At 41.6% G+C, this 21341-nt stretch overlaps 1 protein-coding gene across 7 annotated transcripts in view; it reads right to left on the bottom strand.

Moving 5' to 3' along the window:
* The window catches only part of FILIP1 (filamin A interacting protein 1), a 242283-nt gene that overhangs the window by 40727 nt on the left and 180215 nt on the right, over positions 1-21341 (bottom strand). The window contains exon 1 of one of the 7 annotated variants that reach the window (XM_066359002.1): positions 7881-8004. The exons of the other annotated variants lie outside the window; for them this stretch is intronic. Within the exon in view, the coding sequence (XP_066215099.1) occupies positions 7881-7990 (110 nt within the window). The 5' untranslated portion in view covers positions 7991-8004. Of the gene's footprint in view, positions 1-7880; positions 8005-21341 lie in introns of those variants that run through there. 7 annotated transcript variants of the gene reach the window in all.

Raw genomic sequence — 21341 nt, 5'->3', positions numbered from 1 at the left:
TCTGTCAAGCCATGGCCACCACGAACCCCGGATCTGACGCCCTTAGACTTTTACTTTTGGGGTTATGTGAAGCCACATGTGTACATTGCATGTATCAACAACATTAATCACTTAAAACAGAGAATCACAGAAGTTATTCACTCTGTTACACCAGACGTCCTTACCTGTGTGTGCAAGAACTTCACTATTGTTTGGATGTGTGTAGGGCAACAAATGGAGCCCACATCGAACTGCACTGAATAGGTATGAAACTGGGAGAGTTTTCCTTTTATTTGGTGCAGATTTTACATTTCTATTGTCTTTTGTTGCTTTCCTGTGACTGGTCAAAAGTGCACCATGACTTTACGGACACACGGTATTTGTTTACTTAGATATTATCTGTCTCTTTACTTCTCCACAGTGTAAAAGCTTCATAAGAACAGGCTCGTGGCTGAACACGAACGAGCTTTCTAACAAAGTGTCTATCACATCAAAGGTGCTCAATCAATATCTGTTCGTGAATGAATAAACAACAAATTTATAAAAATAAAGAATGGGTGAAATGTTGCACCACGTTAAGGAAAAAGAATATGCAAACACAAGAAAACAGTACCTCATTCAGAACAGCACAGTCAATGTCAGAACACACAGCAGGAGGGGAAAATGCCAAGTAATGAGACTTCAGTGGAATGTGGAGGTCAGATCATCAAGAAGTTTGATGTCTTCCTAAGGAGTCCAGCTCCACTGTGAGCACTGTGAGGGGTGCCCAGTTCTTGAAGGATTTTAAGAGCAGTCATAATATCAAATTTGGAGATCAGAAATTTCTGATGACCATGTGATTGTACGGATAACAGAAGGGGAAGACTACAGGCAAAGAGACCAGTGATGAAAGTACTGAAATTCTCCAAGAAAAAATAAAAAAGAAGATCATAGTTGTAATATGAGAAAATAAATTAAATGGACACATACCCGGTTATGGTGACTAAAAGTGATGGTTAAGGTAGAAAGAATTATACAGGATTCTTCCCCTGCATTTTGACAAAGGTGACTGTGTAATGATAGTGTCTTGACCCACTGGTCCCATTAGCATCATAATATACAGCCAATTGATCTAAGTGGTATCATGTGGAATCTTAGAGAGATGGTCAGGATGGTTACCAATTGCTCAATTTTTCCTCAAGATTCTACCAATTTGAATAGAGGGCAAAACCATCTTTTTTAAAAACTCAACTCAGCTGAATTAGCACGGGCACGATACATATCTAGGTCTTATCTAGAATTATGACTCTTTAAAATGTTCTTTTTTAGATCTCAAATTTGTTCATCTTTGAAAAGTAAGTAGTTTTCTATTCTAAACTTGTGAGGGAAGCAAATCAGGACTCAACCTTTTGGAAGGAAGTGGGTTTTGTTTGTTTGTTTGTTTGTCTTTTGGTTTTTTTTTGTTCTTCAATTCAATGAGAGGAGGGAAGGCAGAGACAGACTCCAGCATGCACCCTACCAGGATCCATCCTGCAAGCCCACTAGGGGACAATGCTCTGCCCATCAAGGGTATTGCTTTGTTGCTCATAACCAAGCTCTTCTTAGTGCCTCAGGTGGAGGCCATGGCGCCATCCTCAGTGCTGGGGCTAACTCGCTCCAATGAAGCCATGGCTACAGGAGAGGAAGAGAGAGAGAGACAGAGAGAGAGAGAGAGAGAGAGAGAGAAGCAAGAGGGGGAAGGATGGAGAAGCAAATGGGTGCTTCTGTGTGCCCTGACCGGGAATTGAACCCGGGACATCCACATGCTGGGCTGACACTCTACCACTGAACAAACTGGCCAGGGCCAGGAAGTATCTAAATTAGGGACATCAACTCACTTAAAGAGATCAATGTTATATACAGCTGTAGGAAAAAAATTATTATTGACATTACTAAGTTACCAGTCTATTAATTTGTATTTTATATTCTTTAATACACACATAATTCTATACTTCTAATCATCATCCTTGTGTTACTTAATTTTCATTTATCTCTCCAGTTCATTTATCATTCTCAATTCTGCTCTGTACTCCAGGAGGCTGTTAGGCATTGTACTAGCAAATGACTTCTAGCTCCCAGTTTGCTTTAGTCAATACCGGGCACTGATAGGAGACTGAAGAATGGGGTATTACTTCCCTCCTGAGTCTTGAATATTTGGTTTCATTCTTCTACTAAGGGCCACACTCCCTGTTAGCAACCCTCTCCTATAGAGAGCTTCATTTACTATTGAGACTTCCAGTAACTACTCCCTCTCTCCAAATTAACTGGTAGTAAGAAGTACCCACCCCCACACTCTACTACTCCCCACCCCAATACCAATTACTAGGGTTCTATGGAACTGCAGTGTCCCTTATTAGCTTCCTGACACTCCAGCCACACATGTATAATGATATAAAACTACCCCATTTAAGTCATCTGAGTTTTTGCTGTAACCCTGAACAGATCATACAATATGTAAATTTCAGAGCTCAGGATCACTTCCCTTCTCTACACCCAACACATAACTTTATACACCTCATGATTTCTCCTATGACAGATTTGGAGCTTGGAATAACAAGACAACCCAAAAGAAAGGAAACACAGATAGTAGTGGTTGAGAGTAGGTCAATGAATAGTTAAGGAAAAAGAAGAATTGCTATGGTAGGGACCAAAAACAAGAACACATGAAGCTGAAGAAAGAAGGGAAGGCAAAGGAGTGTTCTTCCTCTCCCTCAGAGCAAACATGAAGGGTCTCACCTGTCCCCACTTTAAGGCTGGGCAGCAGGGAAGGGCCTTGCCTTAGATCCCAAGACAACAATCCTGAAGCCTAACTCTACCTTTTTCATTATGCACTATAGGTTCTTTAGAGCTAGGCATTTTATGATTTAAACCAAGCATTCAGAGAGATTTTGTATATATGATTTTTATACTTGTGTGTGATTTACCCCAGCTCAAGATGGCCGATTGCATTCCTGCTTAGGAAGGGCTGTTATATTGTAAATGGAGAGGTTTTCAAAGGAAGGAGGAAGGAGAGTTGGACCCTTCCTTCCCCACACCTGTGAGGAAGAAGGTAAACAGCCAGGAAGGCAGGAAGGGGAAGGGAGATTTGAGTAGCCCTTTCCTCTGCTCTTTCTTTCTCCTTAATGGGTGATTTACAAACGCTTATCCTCTAATATCATCTAACCCCTTCCCATCCTGAAATCGTGTGATTGACGTATATACCTCTAGACAAGGGAATTAGGAGATCCATGTATGTGAACCTGTGTTCTGTGAAGGGTATATAAGATGTAAGAAATCTAACTTTGGAGAGCACATGTCTTTGGAACCACAGGCACTGCATGCTCCACCGGCTTTAATAAATTCTTTTTTCCTCTTATAGTTATCTGAGTGTCAATCCTCCAGTGGATTGCTTTCCAGCAACAATAAAGGAGAAAGGTCATAAATACTGAAAGCTGAAGGGGAATATTCAGGGAAATATTAAAGAAGAAAAAATTAATGATTCCCAATAAAGTACCAAATATAAAATCATATCTAATAATTTGTTTAGAAAACAAACTTCTAGTTTCTTCTAGTAACTTAATCATGCCAATAATTTTCATTGGCAGAAAATGTATGTATTTTTAACACGTGTCATTTCAAAGCCATCCCTAAGTATTTAGTGTAGTAGTTCAGAGTAGGTGCCCTAGAGCCAGGCTATCTGGTTCGAGTACAGTTCTGCCTACTCACTTGGGCAAGTTTACTAATTTTTCTCTTCTTCAGTTTCTTCCTTTGCAAAAGTGGGATAATATTAAAGTATCTATCCCCAGGAAAGAAATTAAAAAAAATTTTTTTTAAGGTGTTGGGCAGATAAAGTTAATTTTTCTCACCCTTACTGTTAAAGATGGCTGCTGCTCTCATGTAGTGATGTTCTCACGTGATACAGCTAGTTGTCCTTCTTGCTTGGGATGGGCGTGGTTATGCTAATATGTGTTGGGGGAGGGCTTTTGTGCCAAAATGGGTTTTTTTTGTTGTTTTGTTTGGGTTTTTTTTTTTTTTTGTGACAGAGACAGACAGAGGGACAGAGAACAGGAAGGGAGAGAGATGAGAAGCACCAATTCTTTGTTGCAGCACCTTAGTTGTTCATTGATTGCTTTCTCATATGTGCCTTGACCAAGGGGCTACAACAGCAGACCAAGTGACCTCTTGCTCCAGCCAACAACCTTGGACTCAAGCTGGTGAGCCTGCTCAATCCATATGAGCCCACACTTAAGCTGGCGATCTCAGGGTCTTGAACCTGGGTCCTCAGCGTCCCAGTCCGACATTCTATCCACTGCGCCACCGCCTAGTCAGGCTGTGCCAAAAGCTTTTAAAAGGTGGAGCTAGGAGGCCATTTGGAGAGAATGGGCACATTCTTGTAGGGAGGAGGAGCCCAGGCTGGAGCAGGGCAGGGAAGCTAGGTGGAGGAGGCAGCAAAAATGGCCTAATGGGGAAGGAGAATCCAGTTCATGGAGGAGAAGGAGATGGGGAACAGAGGTGAATAAGACTGTTGAGGTGGAAGCCTTTGATTCTAGGAAAACTCAGATGAGGCAGTGGCCTTGGGAGCCCTGAATGGAAAGGGAAGTGTTTCCCATTGTATGTATATTTTTGCCCACCGGGTGCAGCCAGGATTAAAGGAAAATGGAACACCAGTTTTCGGCTCTGTTGATTCCTTACTGTCTGAATCAAATGCGAACCTGCATTGGCCAGGCGGCTGTGATGGCAGCCGTGGTTACTGGCTCTACAAAGGCCTGGCTGAGCAGTTCAGTTGGGTAGAGTCCTGTCCCAATACAACAAAGTTGCAGGTTCAATTCCTGGTCAGGGTACATATAAGAATCAACCAATGAGTGTATAAATAAGTGGAAGAACAACTCAATGTTTTCTCTCTCTCTCTTCTCTCATCCTCTCTCTCTAAAATCAAGTTTTTAAAAAAGCGTTTTCTTCCTTCCTCTCTCTCTAAAATCTTTTTAATGAAGTCTCTATCCTCAGGGTCATTGTCATAATCACATGAATTATAATATGTACAAAGGTAAGAACTCAATAAATGTTAGATACTAGTATTAGTAATAATACTAAATTGGAACTTACTGCCAATTTGTGTCTTTTCCCAACCATGAGAATAAATTCCTCAATGAAACTAGTGAGGGAAGGGCATCTACTGGTGTAGTGGAAAATATTATTTCATTCTTGAAACTTGAAAGTGTTATTTATCTAGTGGGCAAGGATGAGTAGTTTCTATGAACAACAATATGCCCTTTATTGTGTTTTCATATTTTCTAGGTTGTCCAAAGTACTTTTCAAACACTTTCAGATTGATCAGATGAAAAAAATTTTAAACAGTAGAAAGAAAATATGTTTTCTTTTTTATATTGTTTATAAAGAATCAGCCAGGTGAATAAACTTACTTAACAATTTTCCTGAGGAACAGAAAAGCCAGGAACCAGAGAAATTTGTTACCTAAATGCGTGGCCTTGGGCATTGTATGGCCAGTGGTAGCCGCTGTCGTGGCCATGAACATGCAGGTTCCCATTAGATTTGGGCAGATGGTAAAGAAACAGTGGAGCCAAAAAATGGTGACTTTATTAAAGTCTCACACTGCCGACGAGCAACACACACAGGGAAAAACACAGGAAAAAAAACAGGGCTCCCAAAGCCACTGACACATTCTCCGGTTCCACAACCAGGAGAATCTTCTCCGGTTTCTCCTAGAATCAAAGGCCTCATCAGTCTCAGTGGAGCTCACAAAAGTCCCTCCCCTCTGGTTCCCCATCTGCACACCTTCTCTTTCTGCACAAACTGGCTTCTTCCTCAGCACTCTGCATTCTCTCTGCTCTCTCACTCTGCAAACATAACTTCTTCCCTTCTATTCACAAACTTTCTGGTGCAAAAACTTCTCCTCCAGCAAACATTAAAAAAACAATGGCCCTTCCCAAGCAGGAAGGTAATTTGCAATTTCACAGATCACATACCTGGTGCTGCCCATCACCATTTTTTAACACTAAAAGCGAGCAAACTAAAAAAACACAAATTTTACAAACTCATTTGCCCAACAGGCATTTTCTTCCCTTACTCTAAACCAGAGACTTTCCCCCTCTCATTTCCAAAGAATGTGTCACCCAGGGTCATCACACCTGATTCTCTAGTTCACCCTTGTGCAGTATCACTGGAGACTCTCTCCCTCAGAAAATAACTCAAATGAAGAAATTTCACTAGGGAAGCCAGAGAGTAAGGAGGATATTTTGAGGAAGGTGGGTTTTTAGGTTCTTGCAACTATGTTGTGAGGGTGTCTTCCCACATACTGATACAGATATGGTGTGAGGGTGTCTTCCCACATACTGATACAGAGAGACCTTTCTTCTGGGGGCTGCACTTGTCACACAGAATGTGAAAGGAGGAGCTAGAAGCATGAGTCAGATTTCCTGAGACTATTCAAGCAAGTTGAAAACAATTCACAAAGGTATAAATATACTTCATTTTACTCTGTGAGCATGCATTTATAGAGTACTAGACAAAAGTCATGTTTTAAGCTCCTACTTAATGAGACCTCATAATATAAAAACATACCCTTTGTGAAGTCTTTTGTTAAGATACTGTTAAGCAAATTTGTCTCTTGGGCAAATCAGTTTTCAGAAATAATATTTGTTTAAAATAATATAGACATGAATTAGTAGCAAATTACCTTCAGTGCATAAATCACTGATATTAGTGCATTACTATGCATTTATTTACTCAGAAAAATAACCCTCTCCCTCTTTAAAATTACCATAAAATTTATTGTCATTGCATCTAAAGGTCTTTAAAAAGCTTTTAAATATAAGCATACATGAAATTTTATTATATACTTTATAAATTATGTTAACATTTATTTATTAATTCTCTTATCTGGGTTTGGAACAACTTTAAAGCTAATGCAAAAAAAAAATAAAAAGTCAAAATAAACAAAACTCCACAATGCGAGACTTAATTTTGTTTTGATCCTGACTATTGTCAGTCTAGAGGAAAAAACAATATGAGCATTCTTCTGTCGAGGCAAGGATATTTAGTTTTACAAGTAAACAGAAGTTTATCCAGTCACATGGAATTAAAAATCCAGTCAGATCAATATAGTCAGCCCAAGATTTTCATCACAGTTGAACTAAAATTTTCATCACTTTAAGCAACAGAAACAAAACATGATTAACAGTCAATGTTATACAAAATTAAATCTACACAAATGAGAACCACACCATCTGCCCTTTTGTTCAAATTTCTATGAAGCGGGTCATGTGAATCTAAAATCACACTATAATAATTTGGCTTTGGCCAAGTAAAGTTCTTTTGTGAAAGACTCACACTAACCTCCAGCCCTATTGAGCACTAAATGCAAGCTATTTATTTTGATGCACTCTGCTGAATTCAGACAATGTTTTTATGACATTTTGAAAAATTACTCAAATTGAACTTTTACACAATCGTTTCACATAGTCCAAACTTTAATCCCATTTTCACTTTGAAACCAAATCTGCTATTTGCTTTATTATTCTTGTTATCACTGCCGCACTGACAGTTTCAGAACAAACAGGGCTTTCTTTGGATCTCTATGCATTCTAATTCCTTGCCAAGTTTTACAAGCCTTCTTCACATATGCAAAGGCAGATCTGCGGAAAATCCACATAACTACAACAAAGAAAGCCTTAAAAATAGCATTTTTGCTTCAAACTAGTTATTGATCATCAAGTAATCACAAAAGTAGAAGATATATTTACAGTTCATGGAAAGGTTGTTCTGTTAAAAAAAAACCTTCAAAAACACATTAGTAGAATTGGTAGCAGCAAGATATGAGAAAGAAATTTTTCCATTCTCATTTATACAAACTCCCCAAGTTTTCGTAGAATTAGATTACTTTCTACCTCCACAGAAAAACAGGAGCATGCCTCATACCACAAGATGTGTCTTGGACTGTTCCAGTCAAGGATTCTGAGGTATCAATAAGCTGATCACTTTCGAGGGTTGTCACCATCCACACTCAGTAAAACCTACAGCCGAAAGCTAAAAGATCGTGGAGTTCTCACAGTTCTTGTCAGATTAGTCAAGGCTCCACAAATGTCCAGACCCAGCTTCCAAGACGCTCTTTGCAATAACACTTAGAAATGAGTTTACTGCCAAGTAAGCCTATTAACAAATGAAATGCGCATGGAGTAACTAAGGTTGCTTAAATCAAAACAGATCTTGACTTCCTTACCTTAATACTAGGAAGCATGGTAGTTTTTGTGTTTGTTTATGTTTTTTATAGGAGGGTACTGAAGTTTGTGCAACAGCAGCAGGCACTGCTCAGCTCCCTACTCCACAGGGAATGAACCGTCACATTCCAGCCCTGTCATCAGAACAATGAAAGGTGAACGTTGTGCAAAACAGCTTGGGACCACTGACTGATGATGTCATTCCTCCCTTATATGGTTCATTATTGTGCAGATTTACTTTGGTCTGTGAAAAGGGGTGGAGCAGCCTAGGACTGGGAAGGGAAGGCAGCTCTTAAGAAGCCAGCAAGAGAACAGTAATTATGCTTTTTACTGAGGCAAATGCACTGGGGAGAGGAATGGAGTTGAGGAGGAAGAATGAGATAAAGAAAAAATATGCATAAAATGTCAAATGGGCCTCACTTCTGATTTTTCAAACCAGCTAAACTCTATACAATTGTAATCAGACCATGCTGGAATTTAATTAGGAAGCCCACTAGAGCCTCATCTAGGATTCAGCCAACAGGAAGAGATTCGTGGTTCAACCAAAGTGCTGGTTACTTCACGTGTTAGCTAAATGAAAACATTACATTGTGGGCTACCAAATGCCAAGTACCCTTCAGTTCCTTTAGTTGAAGGATCATTGTATCTTGAAAAAAAATTTGTAACCTAAATTTCCTTTTTTTTCCTAAAAGTGTTTTTCTTTTTTTTCTAATAAAGTAAATATCACTTTTTAATATTGCACATAAACAAAATGCTTTTGGGGGTCCTATTTTGGGTGATTTTTTTCAGATTTAAGGGGTCTTGAGACCAAAAAGTAAGAAAACCACTGTGATTTATTCCCAGCCATTATTGGTACATTTCTGCTCTGACCTCTGAAAGCCAGTAGCAATGGCACCATCACAGCCTCCTGGCCCGTGCAGGTTCGCATTTGATTTGGACAGAGGGTAATGAAACAACGGAGCCAAGAACTGCTGGGCCATCATCTTGATCCTAGCTTGCACCCGGTGGGCAAGAAAGACACACAGTGGGAAAACACTTCCCTTTCCATTCAGAGCTCCCAAAGCCACTGACATATCCAAGTTTCCTAGAATCAAAGTTTTCTACCTCACCAGCCTTATTTACCTCTGTTCCCCATCTCCTTCTCTCTGCATAAACTCTGCACAAACTGGCTTCTCCTTTAGCACTCTGCCATCTTGGCTGCTTCTCCTCTCCTCCATGTGGCCTTTTTCTGCTCTCGTCTCTAATGCTAATCTCAGGAACTGAGAGAGAGAGAGCTCCCGGTCTGCCCCATTTTATAGTGTAGAAATCAAAACTTTTCATCCAATATACAAACAAGGAAGTCTCTGATACAAAGTCACTTAGGGTGGGAAAGGCTCAGTCTTAAAACTAAGCCTTAAGGTATAACAACCCTGACTGCTTACAGCCTGTCCCCCACACCCAATGCAAACTATAAGCTAGCAAACCTATATATCATATTTACAAACATTTGACCAACAACCTCCTAAGTCCCATTACAAAATAACTCCTATAAAAGGCCCTGGCTGGGCTGAGGCTATTGTCCTTTATGGCCCAGGAAGCTGATTTGTGGTGATCTGTTGAACTTATACTAGTTAGCTTGTTTTTTCCAGTCCCCCCCCCCTTTTATTTTTCTCTTATTTTTTTACTCTTTTTTCTCATATTTTTATTATTTTCTCTCATTTTTCTTAGTATTCTCTTTTCTCATTTTATTTTCTCTCATACTGAAAGTTTTCTTTTCTCATTTTTCTCATTTAAAAATTTTTTTTTAGTATTGTTAGTTTTGGTATAGTTAGTATATTTAGCATTGTTTATCAGTATTATTAGTTAGCATTGTGTTGAGCAAATGAGTTTGTAAAATTTGTATTTTTTTTTTGGTTTGCTCACTTTTAGTGTTAAAAAAAAGGTGCTGGGCAGTGCCAGGTATGTGATCTGTGAAATTGCAAATTACCTTTCTGCTTGGGAAGGGCCACTGTCTTGCTAATGTTTGCTGGAGGAGAGAGAAGCCATTTTTCGCAGAGTTTGTTTTTGCAGAGAGGGAGAAGGTGTGCAAATGGAGAACCAGAGCTGAGGGGTTTTGTGAGCTCTGCTGAGCCTGGTGGGGCCTTTGATTCTAGGAGGAACTGGAGAAGATTCTCCTGGTTGTGGAACCGGTAGGAAGCGTTTTTCCCTGTATGTTTGCTCGTCTGCTGGTGCGAGACTTCAATAAAGGATGGCCCACCATTTTTTGGCTCCACTGCTTCTTTACCGTCTGCCCAAATCTAATGGGAACCTGCATGTGCATGGCCGCGATGGCCACGACTGCTGGCCATACGCATTGTTAGTATAGTTATTATTCCTATAGATAGTAGTTAGTATTGTTTATTAGCATAGTTAGTTGCCATTGTTAGTATATTTATTGTCATTTGTTAGCATAGTTAGTAATAGTTAGCATTGATAGTTAGTGTAGTTAACAAGTCACCATGTCTAATGACCTTGCAGCCATCTCTACCTGGGAGGAGCCCCATGTTAACCATTATGAGCTCCTGAACACCACTGGCCAGGAAATTTTTGCCAAGGTGAGATGGCACAGCACATTCTGACCAGGACAGAGGTTGCTGTCAAAGTCATTAATTGGCAGAGCTTTTCTAGAATTTTTCAAGCAGTCCACTATATAAAAGGCTTGAGTCATCCAGATATCATAAAGTTATTTGAGGCGATTGCCACTGAGGAAAATAATTCCTCAATATAGAGCCTGTGAGCAGAGGGGACTTGTTTAATTATCTGGAGGACCATAGCCACATGACTGAGAAAGAAGCCTAAGCCATGTTCCAGCAGCATATCAACAGTATATAGTACTGTCACCAGAGGGGCATTATCCACAGGGACATAAAGCCAGAGGACAAACTTTTAGATGCTAAACTGAGTGTAAGACTTGCAGACGTTGGCCTCAGTAGCAAATGTATATCAGCCATAAACTGAGCACATTCTGTGGCACCTTCTCTTATGCCCCTCCACCCAGGGCTCTCCCTGCACCAACGTTGTGATGACCTCGGGGTCGATGTACGGAGCCTGGGGATAGTTCTGTATTGGATGGTGATGGGGACCCTGCTGTTTGTGGGAGAGAACTTTTGGAAACTGGCACAGCAGATACCGAGTGGATACTTCAACGTTCCATATTTTATGTCTACAGAATGTTGGAAACTTTTAAAAAAATTAATGAACCTTGACTACAGCAGAAGAAAACCTCTGGAAGGTATAATGAAGGACCCATGGCTCACCACGGGTTGGGAGAAGAACTCAGGCCTTACAGTAAGCCACCCTATGGCAATATGGACCCCCCAGGTAACAGAGTTAATGGCAGAAAGTACAATGAAGTGATAGACATGTGCCTGCTCCTGAGAACCACCCAAACCAAGGAGAAAGGCCACACCATGAGGGTCGAACCCTGCCCTTCATCTGAACCCCCAAACTGCAGTCCTTCCCCAACCTGAAAGGGCCAGCTATCAGGGCAGAAGACCAAAGAGTCTGCCAGTCCCCCACCCAGCCTGGCATCAAAGAATATTCCCCCACCCCTTGGAGTCCAGCACCACCATCCTTAGCCCAGCACTGCAGCATGGTCTTGGGAGCTCCCCCACTTCCCACAATAGCAGCAGCAAAGGTAGAGCCCCAGAAGGAATCAACAAGAAAAATTCCCTCCAAGCTGGCAGCCTGAAGATGGAACCCCAGTCCCCCCCCACACACACACACTGCCTGAGCCAGCAGAAGGAGAATAGGAGGGTCTTCATTTTCATATTAAGACTCAGAAATAGCATCTCAAAAGGATAAGGGTCAAGCAATATAATTTTTTATATTGTGGACAGCCAAGGCAGGGCCATAGTCAAAGACTTTGGGGAAGTCAAGCTGCACTCCCTGCATTTTAAGCACTACTTGAACTTGCTGAACTCCAGGGAGGCCAGCCACATGGTACAAGAGATCAGCTAGACCAGTGGTTCTCAACCTTTCTAATGCCATGACCCCGCAATACAGTTCCTCATGTTGCGGTGACCCCAAACCAAAAAATAATTTTGGTGGCTACTTCATAACTGTAATTTTGCTACAGTTATGATTCAGAATGTAAATACCTGATATGCATTATGTATTTTCCGATGGCTTTCAGCGACCCCGCTGGGGTCGCAACCCACAGGTTGAGAACCGCTGAGCTAGAGGCTGGATGCCAACAGCTTCAGGTGAGAGTGATGCCAGAAATATCAATACAAAGTATGTGGGCGAGGGCCCCTGGGTGAGAGAACTTGGTCCAGCAATGGTGGAGGTGTACAGATTGCCACACTGCTCATCAGAAGGGTAATCTCCATGGCCTTCAGAAACATCTTTTCTTTCTTTTTTTTTTTTTTTTTTTTTTGACAGAGTCAGAGAGAAGGACAGACAGACAGGAAGAGAAAAAGATGAGAAGCATCAATTCTTTGTTGCAGCAGCACCTTAGTTATTCATTGATTGCTTTTTGTATATGCCTTGACTGGGGAGCCCCAGCAAAGTAAGTGTGACCCTTTGCTCAAGCCAGTGACCTTGAGCTCAAGTCAGCAACCTTGAGCTTCAAGCCAGTGACCTTTGGATTTGAGTGAGTGACTATGGGTCATGTCTATGATCCCATGCTCAAGTCAGGAACCCCGTGCTCAAGCTGGCAACCTTGCGGTTTCAAACCTGGGTCCTCTGTGTCCCAGTCCAATGCTCTATCCACTGCGCCACTGCCTGGTCAGGCTTCAGAAACATCCAAAATACCTGCTAAGCTTGGAGGATGGCCTGGAGTCCTCTGAGGGTTAAGAAGAGAGGTCCCTCTCACTGAAGGTCCACCCTTTGGCCTTCACCTGAATGAAACTTCAGAGACTGGACTATTTTTCCTGGGGTCCTTCTCCCTTTTCTGGCTCTTTTTTTTATCCCATTTTTGTGGGGGTTTTAGTAAAGTATTTGATTCCTCTAAATTTTATGATAAACTTGATGCTCCAGAAAACTAAAAAATCAAGGAAAATTACTTAACCCCTGGGCTCCAGTTTTTGTATTTGTAAATGAGATAACAATACAGGGAGTCCTCAGATTACAACAGTCTTGACATATGACATTTCAAGTTTATACCTCTCACTCTCATAAAAACTTTAAAACATTGAGACATGAGTGTTTTGGCTTATGCCATTAGTGTTGTACTTACAGATTAAGTGGGCGAGCTAGTTTGGTTGCGTGTAGTAGAAGAATAAGCAGTAACATGGTCTGTGAGTGGGGGAGCTGGCGTCCCCTAGTATGCTTACCTATGCCATTTTGGACTGTTAACAGCAAGTGTTCCATTTGTGTTGCTTTTTAAGGCAAATTTTTGGGCCTTATTTTGGCTCCTAAATGAAAGTTAGAATCTTCAGATGGTAGTGCTTCAAAGAAAAGGAAAGCCATCACGATGAAAGTGAAATTAAACATTGTAAAGAGATCAGGAAAAGGAGAAGCAGCAATGAACACTGGCCATGTGCTACCAGGGGTCCCCAAACTTTTTACACAGGGGGCCAGTTCACTGTCCCTCAGACCGTTGGAGGGCCGCCACATACAGTGCTCCCCTCACTGACCACCAATGAAAGAGGTACCCCTTCCAGAAGTGCGGCGGGGGCCGGATAAATGGCCTCAGGGTGCTGCATGCGGCCCGCGGGCCGTAGTTTGGGGATGCCTGTTAGCCGCTCTACTGTAGCAACCATTATCAAGGATAAATAGCATATCCTAGAGCATGTAAAGGGATCAGTCACTATGAAATAGACTGTAATTACTAAACAGCAAAGTGGCGTAATGATTGAGATGGAAAGATTGCTAGTTTTGTGGCTGGATGACCAGCATCAGTGGCATATACCAGTTAATTTAATGTTGATTCAGGAGAAGGTTAAATTATTGTTTCAGGCAATAAAAAGTGAAAAGGGGGAAGGGAGTGAAGCTTTTGTGACTAGTAGCGTTTGGTTCATGCGTTTCAAAGCTCGTGCCAACTTGCATAGCCATAAGGTGCAAGGTGAAGCTGCCACTGGGGATGAGAAAGCAGCAGGCGAATTTCCTAATAGGTGGGCTGAATTAACCAAAAAGTGGGGCTACTGTGCTGACAAGTGCTTACTGTTGACAAGAAAGCCTCTTTTGGAAGCATATGCCTAACAGCAGTGGTCCCCAACCCCTGGTCCATGGGCCATTTGGTACCAATCCGCAGAGAAAGAATAAATAACTTACATTATTTCCATTTTATTTATTTATTTTTATTTTTTTTATTTTTTTGTATTTTTCTGAAGCTGGAAACGGGGAGAGACAGTCAGACAGACTCCCACATGCGCCCAACCGGGATCCACCCGGCACGCCCACCAGGGGCAACGCTCTGCCCACCAGGGGGCGATGCTCTGCCCCTCTGGGGCGTCGCTCTGCTGCGACCAGAGCCACTCTAGCGCCTGGAGCAGAGGCCAAGGAGCCATCCCCAGCGCCCGGGCCATCTTTGCTCCAATGGAGCCTCGCTGCGGGAGGGGAAGAGAGAGACAGAGAGGAAGGAGAGGGGGAGGAGTGGAGAAGCAGATGGGCGCTTCTCCTGTGTGCCCTGGCTGGGAATCGAACCCGGGACTTCTGCACGCCAGGCCAACGCTCTACCACTAAGCCAACCGGCCAGGGCCTTCCATTTTATTTATATTTAAGTTTGAATGATGTTTTATTTTTTAAAAATAACCAGATTCCCTCTGTTATATCTGTCTAAGACTCAATCTTGACGCTTGTCTCAGTCACGTGATACATTTATCCATCCCACCCTAAAGGCCAGTCCATGAAAATATTTTCTGACATTAAACCAGTCCGTGGCCCAAAAAAGGTTGGGGACCACTGCCTAACAGGACCAACATCGCCAAGGAGGAGAAGACAGCACCAGGCCATAATGCTTGCAAGGAGAGACTGACTTTGCTTCTTGGGGGCAATGCTGAGGTAACTTCAAACTCAAGCCTCTGTGGAGTGCCAGGCAGAGAATCCAAGGGCACTTAAGGGCATTTGGAAGGGTCACTAACTGCCTGTCATCTGGAGGTCTAACAAGAAGTCATGGATGACGCTTCAGATTTTTGAGGAGTGGTTTTCCAGCCATTTTGTGCCAGCAGCAGTGAAGGACTACAGTGTTAACAAGAGGTTACCTTTTCAGGTGTTGCTAGTGCTGGACAATGCCCCAGTCACCCGGCCCACTTGAATGACTTTAACCCTAATCTCAAGGTGGCTTATCTTTCACCTAATACCACTGCCCTTTTACAGCCTATGGACAAGGTGTCATTACCTCTTTCAAGGCGTACCACCTCTGGAGGACATTTGCTATGGCCCCAATGCAACTGAGAAGGACAAGAACTTGACACTCAGACTTTTGGAAGTCCTATAACGCTTACAATGCTGTACAAAACATTGTTTTTGCCTGGGATGAAGTGGTGCAACTTAAATATGTGTGAAAAAAACTGTGTCCCCAGTTTGTATGTGACTTCCATGGCTTTGAGAGGGAGTCAGTGGAGGCTGTAACAGAGAAGGCTGTTGCCATGGGTAGGCAGCTTAATTTGGAGGTGGAGGCTGAGGATGTCACAGAGCTACTGGCATCACATGAGAGGAGCTGTCTGCTGAGAACCTCATTCAGCTGGAGAAGCAGCAGATTGGAGAGAAAGAGATAGAAACCCCAGAACCCAAGAGATTTACTACCAAGGGTTTGGCAGAAGGTTTTTCTATGGTAGAGGATGGGTTGGCAAAATTTCAGGCTGAGGACCCCAGCGATGACAAATTCAGTAAGGTCTATAGAGCTGTTATGGATGCCTTGCAATGTTATAGGCAGATTTTGGAAGAGAAGTCATCAACCTTCCAGACTAGCCTGGAACAATTCTTTAAGAAGGTAGAGAGGCCTGCAACAGATCCTGTACCCTCTACATCAGCAGCCTCTAGAGATGAAACACCTGTAGTACAGGCAGAATCATCTCCAGCGTCTCCTGCATGTTCCTTAGGCAATCCTGATTCACCTGACCCAGTGTCTCCAGCACCTTCTGCAGGTTCTCCTGCCTCTCCAGCTTCCTCCTCCCAATAGGTCACTCTCTCCCACCTTGCAATGCCCCTTCCAGTGTGCAAGCCAACCACAGGAATAAGGGTAAGGAATTTTTTTACACTCATTTTTTTGTCATTGTTTCTGTTACTACAGTATAGTGTACAGTACAGTATATTTTCCTTTTCCTCTTTCTGTGGCTTAGTTGTGTTTTTATGTCCTAGATTATGATTTTACAACTGTGTTAGGAAAGGTAAGTGACTCAGGCTAGGATGTGTTATAAATTACACCAAAATTAGGATTATGTCAAAGTCACAGGAACAGAACTGTGTTGTAACTCGAGGATCCCCTGTAGTAGTTATCTCATGGTTATCATGAAGCTTAAATGAAGTACTTGAGTATTTGGGCAAGTGCCCGAAACTTAGTATGTAAGCATAAACCACTATCTTTGAGAAGCATTGAATGATAAACTATTGTATAAAACCGGTAGAAATTTCCCAATTCAACCCTCTCTCTTCACAGAGAGAAGCTTTCAGAACAGAGTCCTTGTCACCTACCTATGTCACTATTCTTTCTACTACACTATATAAATCTTCATAAATTAGATTGCTTTGTTTAATGTTTGAAAAATTGCAGAATCTCTCAGCAGTGCTAACCAGAATCAGGACGTAAAGAAAAAGTCAACTCCTTTCAGACTAGAAAACTTGAAATAGATGGGCGACTATTGTAAATGAAACTTGTGATCCCTTGGATAAAGGCTGTTTCGTCTGAATAGGTCCTCCCTCTCTCCATGCCAAAGTATTTTAATTCATCACCCTTCCACTCTTCGGGGAGTCTGCTAGTCAAGCCTCCTCACCTGAGACTTCTGGGTTCCAGAGGTGTGCAGGGAAAGCTACCCTTCCTGAATAGAACCCTCATGGCTGCCCACCCATCCAGGTACCCGTGATCCACAACCAGGCAGCCCAAGGGCCTCTGTAACCAAGCGGCCCCAGAGCCTGACTGCAACCACCTCACACTCTTGAAAGTGTTTTGAAATAGAAAAAAAAAAAGTGCAGTCTGCACAAGCAAAGCAGGTAAACACATTCAGCCAAATTTCGAGGAATGTCTACATCATCATTCATACAAGTGTTCTCAAAATCTTCTATCACTTTCAAATTAGTTTTCTTTCCACTCTTTCTTGTTTTACCTTGTTTCCTTCTCTCTTTGCTGAATGAGACCATGAGTGATAACTCAGTAAAAAGCCATGAGGTAACTTTAAAAGTTCCTGTATAACTTTCTCTATATGCATATAACACATCACTTATGTTAAAAAAATGCCATTTTAATTAGAGAATAAAAGCATAATATCAAATAAGTTAGTCAAAATAACTTTAAAGTTCACAGAATTAAATATTTGGAGAGCATTTTGAAGTCCTCAGACACTTTTATATTACATAAATATAAGCTACTATGCTATGGCAAAGAAAAGTATGAAGGAAAATGAATTAAAGATAATTGCCTTCCTATATTTCTAATGTTAATTCATTCCTTTTGCTTTAAGAACATGTCTATCTTCTTAAAACATAATCAGTGTATGTTTTAAGGTTGCACTTCTCAATATGTTCTGATGATTGAATTATGCTGGTAAAATTATATTAAGCAACTTTCATGATTAAGGTAAAATTAGATACTGAACTAATTAGTTGTCAGTTTTGAATTCTGGAGGGTTTTTTGGAGGGATTTTTTTCCTAGCTATTTTAATATGGATGCAAAAAAACTGAAATACAGGAAGAAACTGCTGTCACCACTTGTTTGTGGTGTGCAATGCTACACTAGTTTGGGGAAGGGCTTCTTGGCAATTGATAGGCCCAAGATTGAATCTTGGCTTGGCACCTACTGGGTAGATAACCAAGCAGATGTTTTATAGTTCCTTTGACTTCAGTTTACTCAGCTATATATGGATTTGAACTTGTAAGGTTGTTATAGAAATTAAATAAGTTAAGGCCATAGACTGACACAGTCGTCCCCGAATAAATAATTAATTTGCGCACAGTTTATTCATTTTGATGATGGTAGGCATTTTGCAACAATACAAATTTGTGGCTTAATTTTGATAGAGACAAAATAAAACCATGTTATTAAGGAGAATGGGCCTGATCAGTGGTGGCACAGAGAGCACTGACCCGGAACACTGAGGTTTCCGGTTTGAAACCCTGAGGTCGCTGGCTTGAGCGTGGGCTTGTGGGTTGAGCGCGGGCTTGTGGGTTGAGTGTGGGCTTGTGGGTTGAGTATGGGTTTGTGGGTTGAGAGTGGGCTTGACATCTTAAGTGCGGGGTCACTGGCTTGTGCACAGGATCATCAGCATAATACCAAGGTTGCTGACTTGAACCCAAAGGTCGCTGGTTTGAAGCCCAAGGTTCCTGGCTTGAATCCCAAGGTCTCTGGCTTGAGCAAGGGATCACTGGTTTGGCTTGAACCCCTCAATCGAGGCATGTATGAGAAGCAAACAATGAAACAACTGAACTGAAGTAACTAAGAGTTGATGCTTCTCATTTCTCCCCTCCCCTTTTCTATCTACTTTCTTCTCTCTCTCTCTCTCTCTCTCTCTCTCTCTCTCTCTCCCTCCCTCTCTTTCTCTTTCTCCTTCTCTCTCTCAAAAAAAGTGTTGGTTTAGATCCAGGTCTCCATTTGGTTCTTTGCCCCAAACTTAGCAGCAAATTCTATCACCTAATTTAACCAGAAAATCAGCTGGTCCTGTAGCTAGAATGTTGCTGCATTTCCTGATTGAACCTTTCACACTGGGAACTTGTTAGTGTTTCCAAAGGACAGGGGGCTTAAAATGTCACCAAGCTTACAAGTACTGCTGTTCATTACTGTATGTGTGGTGAAATTCAGCTGGAGACTTGTTCTCATCATGCTGTATCATTTTTCATGAGTTATCAATATCTTCCAATAAAATATGAAAATTGGAAAACAGCAACTTGACTTGGCTACATTTGCCACACTTTGGTAAGGAATTTAATTTTGTTCTGAAGGATTTGATTACATGACTTAATATGTAGAGAATGTATTTGGGGGCAGGGAGGACAAGAGTAGAAACAAGATGTCTAAAAGCTATTGTAGTAGCCTAGAAAAGCAATGTGATGGTAGGTTGGATATGACTTTATCTTGGATTAGGGCAGTGGCAATGGTTCTGGAGAGAAATGGACAAATTCCAGATATAAGTTAAAAGCAGAATCAATACAACTTACTGGTGGATACATTTGGAAGGTTGAGAAAAAGAAGGATTAAGGATAGCTGCTAGTCTTTTAGAATGAATGATTAGATAGAAGTACCATTAATGGAGATGGGCACAATGGAGAAAAACATATTTGCAGAAAGTAAGCAAGAGTTCTGTTTTAGACATTTTAGTTTGAGAAATCTAGTAAACATTTAAATGGACTGGTCAACTATAGACACCCACTCAATTACTATTTACTCAGTGAACTAAATAAATATTTTTATTTAAAAAATATTAATAAATTTCCCTGGCCAGTTGGCTCAGTGGTAGACATCGGCCCAGTGTGTGGATGTCCTGGGTTCAATTCCTGGTCAGGACACACAGGAGAAGCAACCATCTGCTTCTCCACCCCTCCCCCTGCCCCTTCTCTCTCTCTTTGTCCCTCTCTCTCTCTCTGCCTCTTCCCTTCCCACAATCATGACTCCATTAGTTTGAGCACATCAGCCCAGGGTGCTAAGGATGACTCTGTGGAGCCTCCACCTCAGGCACTACAGATAGCTCAGTTGTGAGCATAGCCCCAGATGGGCAGAGCATAGGCCCCAGATAGGGGTTGCCGGGTTGATCCCAGTCGGAGTGCATGCGGAAGTCTGTCTCTCTGTCTCCCTTCTTTTCACTTGGAAAAGAAGAAAAAAAGTATTAGTAATTTTCTTTTCTATGAATGACATATAATCAAATGGAGGCTCTCCTCTCAAACTTTTTAATACCATATTTCCCCATGTATAAGACACACTTTTTTTCAAAAAATTTAGAGTCTAAAAACTGGGTGCTTCTTATACAGTGGTTGTAGATTTTTTTACTTGCATTTCCCACTTTTTTGCACTTGTTTTTGTGCTTATTGTTGAAGATAGTGATTCATCATCAGACACAGATGAGGACAAGCTAATTATGGATGGGAGTTTTGCCAGTGATGAGGAGTTATATGAATTTTATGATGAATAAAACTTGAGTTCAATAATTTTGTGTAATACTTTTTTTTTTCAAATTTCTGGCCCCAAAACTAAGGTGCGACTTATACATGGGGAAATACGGTATATATTAACTGAAATGGGTTCTCCAATGTAACAGAATGCACATGGAAAGTATTATTGTGATTACAGGTTACCAAGCCATGTCTTAAACCCATTGCTGGTGGGGTTCTTCTAGACCAGGGGTCCCCAAACTTTTTACACAGGGGGCCAGTTCACTGTCCCTCAGACCGTTGGAGGGCCGGACTATAAAAAAACTATGAACAAATCCCTATGCACACTACACATATCTTATTTTAAAGTAAAAAAACAAAATGGGAATGAATACAATATTTAAAATAGAGAACAAGTAAATTTAAATCAACAAACTGACCAGTATTTCAATGGGAACTATGCTCCTCTCACTGACCACCAATGAAAGTGGTGCCCCTTCCGGGTGTGCGTGGGGGGGGGGGCGGATAAATGGCCTCAGGGGGCTGCATGTGGCCCGCGGGGCCGTAGTTTGGGGACCCCTGTTCTAGACAATCATAACTTCTTAGAGTGCTGGATCCACAGTGTCCAGGATCACATCATCTTATAAACAACTGATTGCCACAGAACATCATGACCTGAACAAGTGGCTCTTAAAATCAAGTATTCTGACAATTGTTCCTTATTCAAATTAATCAGGAAAAGAAGAGACACAGAGGACATGTTTCTTGAACATTTCTGAGAAAGATCTAGTTCAACATATGGCAAGTGGGAAGTTTCTCAGTGTGTGCACGATCACTGGTGTTGCCAATTCAATGTACATTCATCCCAGAAGACATTTTTTGCAGCAGCAGTAGAAATTATGTCCCAGAACTGTGAGAAGTGGATGTATTGGAGGG

Source organism: Saccopteryx leptura, chromosome 1 (assembly GCF_036850995.1).
Source record: "Saccopteryx leptura isolate mSacLep1 chromosome 1, mSacLep1_pri_phased_curated, whole genome shotgun sequence".
Taxonomy (NCBI): domain Eukaryota; kingdom Metazoa; phylum Chordata; class Mammalia; order Chiroptera; family Emballonuridae; genus Saccopteryx; species Saccopteryx leptura.
The sequence above is the reverse complement of the archived record's forward strand: the minus strand, read 5'-3'. Positions and strand labels throughout refer to the sequence as shown.